At 37.5% G+C, this 13,919-nt stretch overlaps 3 protein-coding genes across 4 annotated transcripts; 2 read left to right on the top strand and 1 right to left on the bottom strand.

Annotated features, from left to right (window-relative positions):
- Positions 1 to 847: 847 nt before the first annotated feature.
- LOC109180902 (two-component response regulator ARR9-like) lies at positions 848 to 3,468 on the top strand. The gene is made up of 5 exons (XM_019330616.1): positions 848 to 1,532; positions 1,661 to 1,764; positions 1,855 to 1,932; positions 2,362 to 2,432; positions 2,770 to 3,468. The coding sequence occupies exons 1-5, from the start codon at positions 1,427 to 1,429 to the stop codon at positions 3,128 to 3,130; spliced, it is 720 nt and encodes a 239-aa protein (XP_019186161.1). The 5' UTR covers positions 848 to 1,426; the 3' UTR covers positions 3,131 to 3,468.
- Positions 3,469 to 4,709: 1,241 nt separating this feature from the next.
- Positions 4,710 to 11,625, top strand: LOC109180897 (condensin complex subunit 1). 2 transcript variants are annotated; one of them, XM_019330608.1, is made up of 17 exons: positions 4,710 to 4,944; positions 5,033 to 5,394; positions 5,730 to 5,890; positions 5,983 to 7,171; positions 7,393 to 7,584; positions 8,065 to 8,721; positions 8,837 to 9,013; positions 9,245 to 9,312; positions 9,389 to 9,611; positions 9,718 to 9,817; positions 9,925 to 10,040; positions 10,115 to 10,172; positions 10,294 to 10,445; positions 10,557 to 10,749; positions 10,876 to 11,046; positions 11,143 to 11,236; positions 11,367 to 11,625. In XM_019330608.1, exons 1-17 carry the CDS (start codon positions 4,809 to 4,811, stop codon positions 11,368 to 11,370), a joined length of 4,053 nt encoding a protein of 1,350 aa, XP_019186153.1. In that variant the 5' UTR covers positions 4,710 to 4,808; the 3' UTR covers positions 11,371 to 11,625. The 2 variants fall into 2 exon arrangements, with proteins under 2 accessions (XP_019186153.1, XP_019186152.1); XM_019330607.1 differs by having other exon boundaries at positions 11,364 to 11,625.
- Positions 11,626 to 11,954: 329 nt separating this feature from the next.
- Positions 11,955 to 13,919, bottom strand: LOC109181356. The gene is made up of 3 exons (XM_019331106.1): positions 13,859 to 13,919; positions 12,449 to 12,918; positions 11,955 to 12,360 (listed from the first exon to the last, which is right to left on the bottom strand). Exons 2-3 carry the CDS (start codon positions 12,890 to 12,892, stop codon positions 12,187 to 12,189), a joined length of 618 nt encoding a protein of 205 aa, XP_019186651.1. The 5' UTR covers positions 12,893 to 12,918; positions 13,859 to 13,919; the 3' UTR covers positions 11,955 to 12,186.

Raw genomic sequence — 13,919 nt, 5'->3', positions numbered from 1 at the left:
ACACGTGGATCCATGGAACCTGGCAAATGAATTACTAAATAACTTAGAAAAACGGATATCACTGCTATGGAAGGTTCGATACCCGAAATCCCAGGAGTTAATCCAAAATCACCTACTCGATTGACAGGCATAGCTTTTAAAGCAGAGCTTTTGCCTCGGGGGGGATTCTGTGCTCATATGAGGTGCCTTTACTTGTAGAGTTAGATAATCCCGAGGCTTAGCCTCTCTTTCTCCACCAAAAAGAAAGTGACAAACCAACAATATTCCATTATAAATTAATGTTATAAATGCCATGGGGCTTAGCATATTGGTTTGTCAGGGCTTAGCGTCGTCTGAATTAATGTCACGACTGAAGGCGGTAGTGGGAAACCAGTGAGGAGGTAGTTTTACCGGTGAACTGAATTAATGTCATGACTGAAGGCGGTAGTTTTACCGATAAACTGATTGTGCAACTCGTGATTTACCTCTACAATGACTCTAGGAGTGGGGTCATGTGAATTTAAAATTAGTTCGACATTACAAAACTATGATCACCAAAAGTATAAAATAAAATGTTATAAACGCTATTTATGTTGATGCTTCTATAACTAGAATCAAATACATGATATCTATGGTCATTCAGCCTCTACACCAGTCAAGTTATATTTTAACCTTGACATATATATAATAAATAAACACACGTAAACAATTATATAAATAGTTATTTAAAAAAAAAAACTATTTACTTTGTGATGTATTGATGTCATGGTCCAAAAAATTATAAAGTTAGTCCATTAATTTTCTCTCCTTTTTAAACAAATATTTGAATTACCACATCATGCAACAATAGAGAAGCTCCAACGAACAGTACTACATAGCATAAAAAACAGCATTTATATATATGCTTTAACCTTGTCTCAAATTCTTCCCCAAGCCTTCTTGTGAAGACAACACCCCATGAGTAAAGTTGCTAGTTTTCTTCGCATATATACATGAAAGCCCAACCTTGAAAGAAATATTCTATACTATACTTCTTAGCAGCCCCATGTTGTTTCTGGATATGCAATCTTTTAGTTAACTTTGTATAAACATATTCTTTTATTGTCTCTTTCCCATTGGTTTGCCTTGTAATTCAAAACCAGGATTGGAAAACCGGGGTGGAGATATCTTGGCAAGAAATCTGGTCAGATCTTGCTTTGTGGGTTTGTGGATTTTGGTGGGTCTTGGTTTTCAATACAAAGTTCCTTCTCCATATACCCTCTTCTTCTCATCTCATTATTATAAAGTAGGGGGAAAAAAGAAATAGGAAAAAAGGGGAAAGAACTCACATATATACCCCAACAAAGAAGGAAGGCACCTTTTTTCCATCTTTCCCTTTTTCTGGTTTGGTTATTCTAGCTTTTAAAGCTCTCTTTGGATTCTGGGGATTGAAGAAGAATTTGGAGAAATGGGCATGGCAGCTGCAGATCCACAGTTTCATGTTCTGGCTGTTGATGATAGCCTCCTGGATAGGAAGCTCATTGAGAGGCTCTTCAAAACTTCCTCTTGTCAAGGTCTGATCTTTTCTTGGTTAGATACATTGATGTGAGTGTGGGATTTGATTCCTGGGCTTTGATTGTGGTATTTGCATTGATACTGATTCTGGTTTTTTTTTTTTTTTTTTGGGTGTTTTACATTGCAGTTACTGCAGTTGATTCTGGTAGTAAGGCCTTAGAATTTCTTGGATTACTAGAACATGGCCAGGACTGCCCAACCCAACCTTCTGTTTTACCCAACCACAATCAGGTAAAAATTTCTCTCTTTTTTCATTTTGTCTTGGTTTTAGGAATTCCAGAATTTCTGTAAAATTTCCTTATTGTTTTCTGGGATTTGCAGGAAGTGGAAGTCAATCTTATCATCACAGACTACTGCATGCCTGGGATGACAGGCTATGATTTGCTCAAGAAAATCAAGGTATATTGGTTTGGTTTTGTAATTTCTGGAGGGCCATTCTTATCCACTGATTTTATATTTTGCTTTGTTGAGAAATAGAGAGAGGTTCTATAAATTTCTTTCCTTTCATGGAAAATAAAGCCCATGACAAAAAATTTCCCATCCATACCCAAGCTGTACTGTAGCCAGTAGTATAGCCTCCTCCAAAGTGGGTCCTTTTCTCAGCTTTCAATTTTTGAGATCAGTGGGAATCTGGCAAAAAATCTTGCCCACCTATTTTTGCATAATTAGATGTTGAAAGGGCATGTGCTACTGTCACCTCTAGCACTCACCTCCTTATTGTCTTTATTCTTTACTTTTATTTTGTGCATTGTAATGGCTACATTGATTTTTTTTTTCTTCTTCTTATTTTTCTGGGAATGATATGGGTGTTTGCTTTTTCCCTGACAGGAATCTTCATCTCTGAGAAACATACCAGTTGTCATCATGTCATCTGAGAATGTTCCTTCAAGAATCAATAGGTATGAAGCATGAACAATCTCCAAGTTGGTCTTGGTCAGATTCTTGACTTGGTAACCATAAGGTTACAAGTTCGACTTTCAGTGACCTAAATGCCTTCTAGTTTGAGCTGGTCAGCTATGTACAACCTTAGATTGGTTTAACCAAGTTAGTCTTGGTCAGATTGTTGACTTTATAATCATAAGGTTACAAGTTCGACTTTCAATGACCTAAAGGCCTTCTTGGTTTGAGCTGGTCAGCTATGGACAACCTAGGCTGGTTTACCTGGTCTGAACTGTGTTTTGTTTTTTCCCTTTGTTGAGGATGAATTAATGAGGATGGATCTTGCAAAATTTACAGATGCTTAGAGGAAGGGGCAGAAGAGTTTTTCCTGAAGCCAGTGAGGTTGTCAGATGTGGATAAGCTTAAACCTCATATGATGAAAACCAAGGGCAAAAATCACCAGAAAGCAGGGACTGATGACACCCAAGAACACAAAGAAACATCATCGGAAGAGTCATCATCAGTTGAGTCTGGTGTAACAGATGTTGTTCAATCACAACTGCCACAACTACCATTAGAACAGCCACAATCTGAGACAGAACAGCACCAACCGCCACCCGATAATAACAACAATAATTGTAACAAGAGGAAGACCATGGAAGAAGGCCTTTCACCAGATAGATCAAGAACTAGATACAATGGTCTCACCAATCTCTAACCTAACCACCTGTGCTCTTTCTTTGTTCCTTTTTCAGTCTGAATTTGATTCTGATAAGTGATAATCTTTACCCTTTTTCCTACTTGTTTTAGTTACATAGGTGGATGGTACAAAGGTCCTGAGAATTGTAGAGAAAAAAAGAGAAAAAAAAAAAGATTTGTGACTATATGACTGATCTGTACACATATTATATGATGAAAGAAGTTCATCAAATTTTGTCTTGCTGATCTAATAGGGGCTGAAAAGTTGCCATTGTTATAGCTGAAAGATCAGTCTGACTATTGTAAAGCTTTGGTAGTTGTTAGATAAGGGATTTAATGCAGGAGAGTTAGTAATGTTCTGCATGCATTCTCTTTTTTATTAGTATATATAAGAGAACTTATTTTCTTGGGTATTTGGCTTTGAAAACCTGTAGCTTTTAGTTTTATTAGACCAAAACAGATACATTGACTTTCATTTTTTATTATAAATAGTCATATGTTAAGATTTATGTCATATGGTGTTACATGTATTGTCAAATCAAATCATATGACGCAAACGGGATATGGAACAGTCAGTTGATATGTCGTGAATAACCCGTTAATTATTTTTGAAACATTGTACTTCACCTAACAGGTTCTCGAGATATCGTTCATAACCCGTCAACAAATTGTCAATCTTGAAGGGTTCTTAGTGGGCTATGGACATCCCACTTACATCATGTTGACTCATGTTTATAAACATATAGAACAAATATTATGAGTATAATACAAGATGAGCACAGGTCTAGCCTCTGCGATTCATGTTCAGTTGAGTTACCATGATTTACATCCTCCCAAATGCTCTGTCGGATCGGGATGTGGGGGCCCTTAGGGTTGGGGTTCAGCCTTTGGAAGAAAATGAATGTTATTAAACATAATGCATTGGTTGTCGCCATTAACAACTTAATATAAAGTGATATCATTTGGACTAGGGTCCCCGATATAATTTGCGGTCTAAGAGAGTAAGATGAGTTGTTATACCATGGACTCGGGTCCACATTGTAGGTGGACCATGGTCATAAACGACGTATAAATTGTGTATTTTTAGTATTAGAATTGTGAACTTCTAGAATATAAATTGTGTTTCTAAGTCAAAACACATAACAATTGTAGAAGAGAATTTGTGAATACAATACTGGGTTATCAAATCCTAATATGTTAATATTATGTGACTGCAGTATTTGAAAGGAACTTGTAAATACAAAATAATGTAATCAATTACATATATGTTAACATTGTGTGTTTGTAGTATACAAATTGTAAATTTTTAAAAGGTAAATTGTAAATATTTAGTATGTAAATTGTGAATATTTTGGATCCGAGTCCACAGAATAATTTACCGAGTAAGAGAGAAAATTGAGGAGAGACATCAAATGGGCCACCATACATTCCCCAAGATCCCAAAACCACTGATAGGGCTGGGCTAAACTCTATGGGCAAAATCCGATGCTTGTTCCACTAGACTGGGCCCCCGGCCCAATATGCGCATACCCGGTTTCCCGCTCTTGCTCTTCTTCTTTTCATTTCAAACTCTCTCTCTTTCAGAAGATGCTGATTCTCCCTCTCCATTCACCCAAAAAGCTTTGAATTTCAGCGCCGGAGCCGGAGAAACTGATTCTGTTTCTCTCTCTAGAATTCACTCTGCTTCTCTCTCGGGAATGGCTCCACCTTTCATTTTCCCTCCAAATCTCCAATCTCTGGAGGAGGAAGACGCCGACGGCGGCCGTCTCACTGTCCAAAATCCCACATCGGTGTCGTCTCTTCGCCCTTCTGAACTGGAAGAGTTCGTGAAAGGTCAGTTCCGCTCCTCTCCTTTCCTTCAGATACTCATCAGCTCCTAATTGCGTTCAAATTTCCCTCCATTTTCTCTGCATTCGAATAGGTGTTTCCTTTGACCTAACGGATAAAGAGCTATTCTGCATCGAAGAGCAGGATGTGTTTGACCGCGTCTACTCGCTCGTGAAGGATTTCGCACGTTTGCCTCCCCCGTGTAAGCTCAATTTAGTGGAGTCTCTTAGGTCTAACCTCAGTGTTTTGCTCCCGAATGTGGAATTGTTTTCAAGGGCTTCTCAAAATCGAGATGATAATCGCAGTGATGATGATAGTGAGGAAAGCGATGGCTGTGATAGTTCAGTTAGTGATCGCTTGGCCTCACATCGGAATGCTTTCAAGATTTACACTTTCTTCCTCATTCATATTGTGCTCATTGAGGAGTTTAGTTCAAGTTCAAACAACAATACAAAAGTAAATTTCGCCCCCAGCATTTATTTATTTATTTGCGCCTCTATATTAGTATGCACACTGCATAGTTTGAAAATTTGAATTTCCTTAGTTTTCTTTGCTGATGAATTGGTCATTGTTTGCTGTCAGTAATTGATTCATACATCAATGTTTAGTTTTGCAATTAAAAATTCAAGGAAGAAGCGTCATTCTAATTTTTATTCTTAATGCTGTATCTGCATTTTGATCGTACTATGGCATGGGTGGTTGTTGGCACTGATGTTTGCATGTACTAGTGTATTTCTTTTCTCATGTAATAGAAGTTGGAATTTTAAGTGATTGGTGGATGATGATTTTAGGTGATGGCTAGTGGTCGGAAGAAGCAACTCGCAAGCTCATGGAATTGGGAGCCCCAAAGAGCAAGGATGCTGATTTTGATTGCTAATTCATTAGAGATCAACCTCTCATTGCTCTTTGGATCTTCAGAGCCTGATGAAAATTACTTGTCTTTCATTGTGAAGTAAGTCATAGAATCTTTTATCTTTAAAAAGGTAATTTGCTGTAGCTGTGTATAGGTAGACAGTGATAAAATGGTTATATGAATCTCTGCAGGAATACTTTCTCCATGTATGAGAAGGCTACACTGTTAAAGGATTCAGACACAAAAGGTGCCTTGAGCAGGATAATTGCAACATGTGCAACTAAGTTCCATTTTGCAGCACAGTCATGTGCTTCAATTCTCCATTTAATTCACAAATATGACTATACTGTTTCTCACTTGGCTGATGCTGTTGCTGGGGCTGAAAAGAAGTATGGAGATGGAAGCCTTGCCACTTCTCTTATTAGAGAGATTGGAAGGACAAACCCAAAAGATTATGTGAAAGATACTGTTGGGGCTGAAAATATAGGAAGGTTTCTTGTAGAGCTAGCTGATCAATTGCCTAAGTTAGTTTCAACTAATGTGGGCTTGTTAATCCCACACTTCGGTGGGGAGTCATATAAGATAAGAAATGCTCTTGTTGGAGTGTTAGGGAAATTGGTTGCTAAGGCTTTTAATGATGCTGAAGGTGAAGTGAGTTCAAAATCTATTCGTCTTCGAACGAAGCAGGCAATGCTGGAGATCTTGTTGGAACGTTGTAGGGATGTCTCAGCCTATACTAGGAGTCGGGTTCTTCAAGTTTGGGCTGAACTATGCGAAGAACATTCTGTTTCAATTGGTATGTGGAATGAGGTCGCAGCACTAGCTGCTGGAAGGCTAGAGGATAAGAGTGCAATTGTCCGGAAATCTGCACTTAATTTGCTTATCATAATGCTCCAGCATAACCCTTTTGGTCCCCAACTTCGAACATCCTCTTTCGAAGCCACTTTAAAACAATATAATAAGAAATTGAATGAGCTTGGACCGATGGCTCAATCAGATACTGTTTTAAATGGGTTACCTTCTGACAATGAAGATTGCAATGGGGATGGTGAGATACATGAGGAAGGTGCTGAAAGGATGTCCAAGGAACTGAATGATAGCTTAACTGATAGTTGCTTGTCTCAGATGCAAGATCCTATCCCGCAGGAGGATATTTCTGTGCCAGATGTTGGCAACTTGGAGCAAACAAGGACTTTGGTTGCATCATTAGAAGCAGGGCTTAAATTTTCCAAGTGTGTTTCTGCTACAATGCAAACTCTTGTCCAATTAATGGCTTCATCTTCTGCCACAGATGTGGAGAACACAATTCTTTTGCTAATGAGGTGCAGGCAGTTTCAGATTGATGGCTCAGAAGCATGCCTACGCAAGATGTTGCCACTGGTAATTGCTTATTAGCATCATTAGAGTGAAGATCTTTCTTGTTTTATTGAATTAGGGCGGACCCCGAATCTCAGCCTGGAGGGGTCCCCTCTGAATATCCATTGGGAGTGGTCCCCTCTAATAAGAGCTCAATGCTAATTGCTACCCAGAGGAATTAGGCCTCCCTGCCTAACCTTAATGCTCTTCTGACCAAATTCTGGGCCAAATATGGCATTGTGCAGGTATTTTCACAGGACAAAGCAATTTATGAAGCTGTTGAGAATGCTTTCATAACGATTTACATACAGAAGAATCCCATAGAAACTGCAAAGAATCTCCTGAGTCTTGCTGTAGATTCAAACATTGGAGATCTTGCAGCCCTTGAGCTTGTAATTGGAGCCTTGATATCCAAAGGCGATATAACTTCTAGTATGGTATGTTTGAATTATATATTTGATATTTATTTATTATTTTGATGTAACAAAAAACAAAAACAAATATTTGATCATAGTAACAACTATATGAACTATTTCTAATAGGATCCTTACGCAGATATAGGGTATTTTCATTTTTCCTGAACAATTGAAAAAGTAGTTGGTTGTAGACTTGTAGTTGTTGACCCTGATGAAGAAAGTAAATGGTGTCTAGAAATATGATAATCCTTGTTCAAGTATGTCTGTCTGAATTCTGAAAGATTTTTGAAGATACTGCATTGAATATGATTGTTGTAAAATAATTAAATATCTCCTATATGTTGAAGGATTTCTGTAAAGAATTGATTGATCTGCATAACTTATACCTCCCTGAACACATCTGTAACTAATTCTTGTAGCAATTTGGATGGACTTCTCTGATTTTCCTCTTTTGCTGAAATCTTCGAGGAAAGACTTTGAAATAATTTATCTGTCTTGCAGTTATCAGCACTGTGGGATTTCTTTTGTTTCAATTTCAGTGGAACAACAGCCGAACAAAGTCGCGGTGCATTGTCTGTCTTGTGCATGGCAGCAAAAAGGTCAACTATGGTTTTTAGCTCTCACCTTCCAGATATTATTGACATTGGGTTTGGTCGCTGGGCAAAGGTTGAACCCTTACTTGCAAGGACAGCATGCACTGCATTGCAAAGGCTGTCTGAAGAAGATAGAAAAAAATTGTTGTCTGCTAATGGAAGTCGAGTATTTAGTATTTTAGAAAGTTTAGTTACGGGATATTGGCTTTCTGAAAGTATATGGTATGCAACTGCTGATAAAGCAATAGCTACTATATATACTATTCATCCCTCTCCTGAAAATGTAGCTGTTAGCCTGGTGAGAAGATCTCTTAGTTCTGTATTTGATTGTTGTGGGGGAGATGAGATACAAAATGATATAGAGAATGGAAGCACTAATATGCTTGCCTCAGTTAATGTTACAAAACTTAGTAGATATCTATTTATTGTAAGCCATGTAGCTATGAACCAATTGGTTTACATTGAATCACGAGTTCGGAAGATTCAGAAAGAGAAAGCAAAGAGAGAGAGAATCGTTTCTGAACAGAATGCTGATGCTAATAATACCACTCCTGATGCTCAGAAGGTGATCAGCATTTCACACTTGCACTATGTGGAGTAACTATTTTGTGAGGAACTGCACAGTTTGTTTGAATTTAGATAATTTGTTGTTCTGAATTTTTTCTACTGACAAATTGTAGGATAAAGGTATCAATGCTGAGCTAGGTGTGGCAGCTTCTGAAGATGCTTTACTGGATTCACTCTCTGATAAAGCAGAAAAAGAAATTGTTTCTGGTGGCTCTGCTGGGAAAAACTTGATTGGTCATTGTGCACCTTTTCTTTCAAAATTATGTAGGAACTATGCTTTGATGCAAAAGGTAATTGCATTCTTTTTGCATGAGTGTGCAAATCTTTGAGATACTACGCAAAAAATCAGTAATAAAATGGACTTAATTTGTATAAGCATAGTTATTGCATCCAAAAGTCTAAAGTTCAATGTCTGTACTCTATTTGAAGAATGTCTTATGGACTGATGGTTTATTCATGTTTTAATAGTTTTTGGATACAAAATCTTTTCCATATACTGATTTGGCTCCTCAATCTTTCAGTATCCTGAACTACAAGCATCCGGAATGCTTTCATTATGTCGATTTATGATAATTGATGCTGACTTCTGGTTAGTTGGCTCTTTGCCTCTATGCTTTTATCTTGGTGGTTATAGCAAAATAGTCTGAATTCATGATTCTCTACAGTGATGCAAATCTCCAACTTCTCTTCACTGTTGTGGAGAATGCCCCATCAGAGACTGTTCGATCAAATTGCACAGTTGCCCTTGGAGATTTGGCAGTTCGTTTTCCTAACTTATTAGAGCCATGGACTGAGCACATGTATGCACGTCTAAGAGATCCATCAGTTTCTGTCAGGAAGAATGCTGTACTGGTTCTGTCTCACCTCATTTTAAATGACATGATGAAGGTTAGGGGGGGTAACTTACAGTTACCATTCAATGTGCCAAGTGCCCATTGTCTTTAATCCTTTTGCAGCTTATGTTAGCATTTTTTATTTTATCTATTGCGTGCAGGTAAAAGGTTATATAAATGAAATGACAATCTGTTTAGAAGATGAAGATGAACGAATATCAAGCCTGGCAAAACTGTTCTTCAATGAGTTGTCAAAAAAGGGTAATATTTCATATCCATCTGTTCTTTGTTGATGAATTTCTTTGGCAGTTTTAATCTATAAGTGAGCACAGGTCATGTAGAAGCAACCCATTTGGTTTCTGTTTCAGGGAGCAATCCAATTTATAACCTACTTCCAGATATCCTGGGCAAGTTATCTACACAGAACCTGAAGCAAGAATCATTTTACAACATAATGCAGTTTTTAATTGGTTCAATAAAGAAGGTATCATTGGTTTACTTGATATGCTGTCAAGCTGTGCTTTAGGATCCACTGACTTGTATATTTTGAATTTTTAGGACAAACAGATGGAAGCGCTTGTTGAGAAGCTTTGCAATAGATTTAGTGGAGTTACAGGTATGACGTTTTTTAATTGCTTATGATTATTGTTTCAGAATCAATTTTTCACTACACTGTTTCAACAGTGTACTAAATCATCTAATCAGGATAACATTATTTATCTCTTTTCTTGCTACAGATGTTAGGCAATGGGAATATATTTCATATTGCGTCTCTCAGTTAACGTTCAATGAGAAGAGCATAAGAAAGCTGATAGAGTCATTTAAGACATATGAACATGCCTTATCTCAGGACACTGTGATGGATCATTTCCGAAATATTATAAGCAAGGTACTTTTTGTTGCTTGGCATCACCACATTTTTTTTTTTTTTTTTTTCTGGAGATTTATTTCAACATAGTATTTCTGACTCCTCCTGTTTGAATAATTCTTCAATCATCAGGGGAAGAAGTTTTCTAAGCCAGAACTCAAGTCATGCATTGAAGAGTTTGAAGAAAAGATCAACAAATTCCACATTGAACAGAAAGAGCAGGAAGTTACTGCAAAGAATGCTCAAAATCATCAACAAAAACTGGCAAGCCTTATGGTGAGCAAGAAAGAGGTAGAGGAAAGCAGTGAATCTGAAGTTACTGAAGGTAAAAGTATGTTAGTTATAGTGGGAAAAGTATAAATACCCAGTACATAATACTCACAATTTAAAGTGTTTGAACCAATTAGATGGCATAAATGTTTATATAAGCAGTAACTTAAATTTTGTGAAGGTGGAACAGAGAGTGAACTCACTGATATGTCAACTGAAGGAACAACCGAAATCACACATTCGAAGACAAGATTTCCCGAGTCAAAAACACATTCTCATGCTTCCAGCGAGGTGACAGATTCAGAATTGGATGAGGGTGAAGTTCAATCACCTCTTGTTCATCCAACAAGAGGTACTACCTGCTCTTCTTCTGTCTTTTTCTTCTATGTCTTGATGTCTTGATACTATTTTATGGATTCAATTTTGATTCCCATGTCACCATTTGCAGCTGCCACTAGATCAAGAGCCAAGAAAACCAACAAAGTTGACCAAGGCGTTGATACTCGCACTTCCACTAGAAGAACTACCCGGTCCAGTAGAAGGTAACTTCCTAATTTTACACTAGTGGTTGAGACTTGAGAGTCACATACTTGTTCACAACTCAACCTTTTGACAACCTATTCTATTCTTGTATGGTTTATGTTCAAATTTTGGTTTGTGATTATGCAGCAGGTAGATTAAGGCACGTGATTTCCTTTTGGTTGTACGGCAGAATGACAGGGAGCCACTGATGAAAATTATGTTTGTTTGTAAATTGCGTCTGTAATTGATACAATCCTCACTCTAGTGTTAGTTTCTCCACTGGAGAAATGTCGCTTATGACATATACTTGTGTATTTTCTGAATTTCAGTTTTTGTAAGCTTATAAAAGCAATTAATACTTGACAGTCATTTCCTTAATTGCTCTTACCATCGCTTGAATTTTAACATTCATCTTGTTCTACGTTATAATATAACTTTTAAACTATAGAAATACTCTTGTGAGAGGTCACAAGTTCAAACACCAGTGGAGACATTAACTATTTGTGTTTCAATAGGTTGAGAAGGTATATATGGACAGGTATTACATTGTAACATAGTTATGAATTACAAAAATATTAAATAATTAATTTTTAAACATTTAGACTATTCCTGCTTAAATAATAAATATTGTCATGGAGTTTTATTGTTCACCTAATTTAATTCACTTTTTGGGTCATTTTTAAGGGTTGTATTTTTTATTTTTCACAAATCTTTAGAGTACCAAGGAATAGAAGAATCTTTTAACTAGAAATCAGAAAGAGTTTAATATAGGCATTAGATGATTTATAAGCATTTGTCCACAGTTACCAATTCCATATCCATAGATGATAATAGTGAATTCCAGATTTCCAGTAGTGCACATCACCTGCACCACAAAAAAGGGCACAAAACAGGGCAGGAGAATTGCTTAACACTACACTCTTTGGCTTCATAAAATCTGGTCTCCAATGAGTTAGAAAAGTATGGCAATTCAGTGAAACTTCTTAGAGTCTCCGAAAGGCAAGCCATAATGTTTAGCCAACTGATTAGCATTTCCATTAGGACCATTACCACTCACGCTTTCTAACAGCTTATACTTCTTGTGGTTTGCCTTCAAGGCCAATTCCTGCTTCTTCGCGAGCTTTTCTTCCTCTTCCAGTTGATGCTATTCACAGAAATGAAAATTCAGAGTATATGAGCGAGTGATAGTGAATCAACATATATGTATGTGTGTGTGTGTGTGTATACTATACCTTCATTAGAAAGTCGGCCTCAGCAGCATGTTTGCGCACAAGAGCCGTCATCTTCTTTGCCACCTCAAAATCGGGGTCATTAGGCTCCACCCAACGCCATTCCATCTTTCTACCAGGTTTGCGAGGACGATCATCAAACATCTCAATCTCTGCAGCACGTGCCCTGACTGGCCTTGGCATCCCTGAGATCATAAACGGGGATTCGCTCACCTCATAGATTATGTTTCCAGCCTGATTTGGAGTCCGCATCTCCACCAAAGCTGCACGTGCAGTGTTGATGGGCTCAACGTAGTTGGGAATCAGATAAACACTTGTGACATCCCCGAATTGGTTAAAAGCAGCCTTCAGGACAGATTCAGTAGCCAATGGAGAAAGGTTATCAATCAACACAGTGCGCTTTACTTTCTCTTCAAAGGCAGCATACTCTTCGTTTGTAGGTTCCATTTTCCCCTGAACAAAAATCCCAGAATCTGCAGGTTTCCAAAATAAACATTAATACAATCATACAAATACACTAAATAGCTCCATTCTCTATTCCCCTGATATGCAACAGAACAACCCCATAATCACCATCTTGTTTTCTTGGAAATGTTCAAAATAGAGACTTTGTTTTTGGATACAAGGGAAGAACAAATAGAAACTTCCACTACAATATAGAGAGAGACAAAATCTTGCTTTATGGGCAACAAAATAGAAAAATGTAGAACCCTGTATTGACTAACAGACTGAGAGGGCACATTTTGTATTGCCAAAATACTCAATTAACCCTGCATTGGGTTATGTTCAAATTACACAAAAATCATTAATTTCTTTTCTTTCTTCTTTTGCATAAGCTCACAATCAAGAATTCCAGGGCTAAAATACCAAGAAATATTTGATTAACACATATACAAATGGCTGAATGATAAAGGGATCAGTTAATCATATGACAGGGACGACATAAAAAGAAGTCCACTTTGCAAGAAGAAACGTAAACCCCACCCCAACCCACACCCACAAACTCCTTCCAGTAGAGCCATTCTCACAGTTTAAAAGAGAAAACAAAAATTTCAAGCAACCCATCCTGAGAAATCAACACCCATAATCTCAAAAAGGCTAACTTATTTCTCATATTCAAGGCTACTAAACCCTATATGATATACCCATTTTTGGCAAGAACCCACCACTCCATTTTATTACCTTTACACAGAGTCACAAACTTTAGAGATCAGAGTTAGTGCATGGTGAGAATCCAGTGAAAGTCACACATAATATGTAGGATTATGAAATGGGGTGTGAGAAAATCGCAATGTGAAGCTAATAACGACGTGATCATGAAAAAGAAGTAAACTTGTATGCATATTTAGGCGTAGAGATAAGAAGAGAAAAGCCCATAATCACAAGAACAAAGATGGAGTTCGGACATTTTACCTTCAGACAATTCTCTTTCGTTCTTCACTGCTCGTCTCTCTCCCTTCCGCTTCACGTGACT

This window comes from Ipomoea nil, unplaced genomic scaffold (genome assembly GCF_001879475.1).
Source record: "Ipomoea nil cultivar Tokyo-kokei standard unplaced genomic scaffold, Asagao_1.1 scaffold1043, whole genome shotgun sequence".
In the NCBI taxonomy this organism is placed as follows: Eukaryota; Viridiplantae; Streptophyta; class Magnoliopsida; order Solanales; family Convolvulaceae; genus Ipomoea; species Ipomoea nil.
Note: the sequence above shows the minus strand (reverse complement) of the source record. Positions and strands in the feature narration are given on the sequence as shown.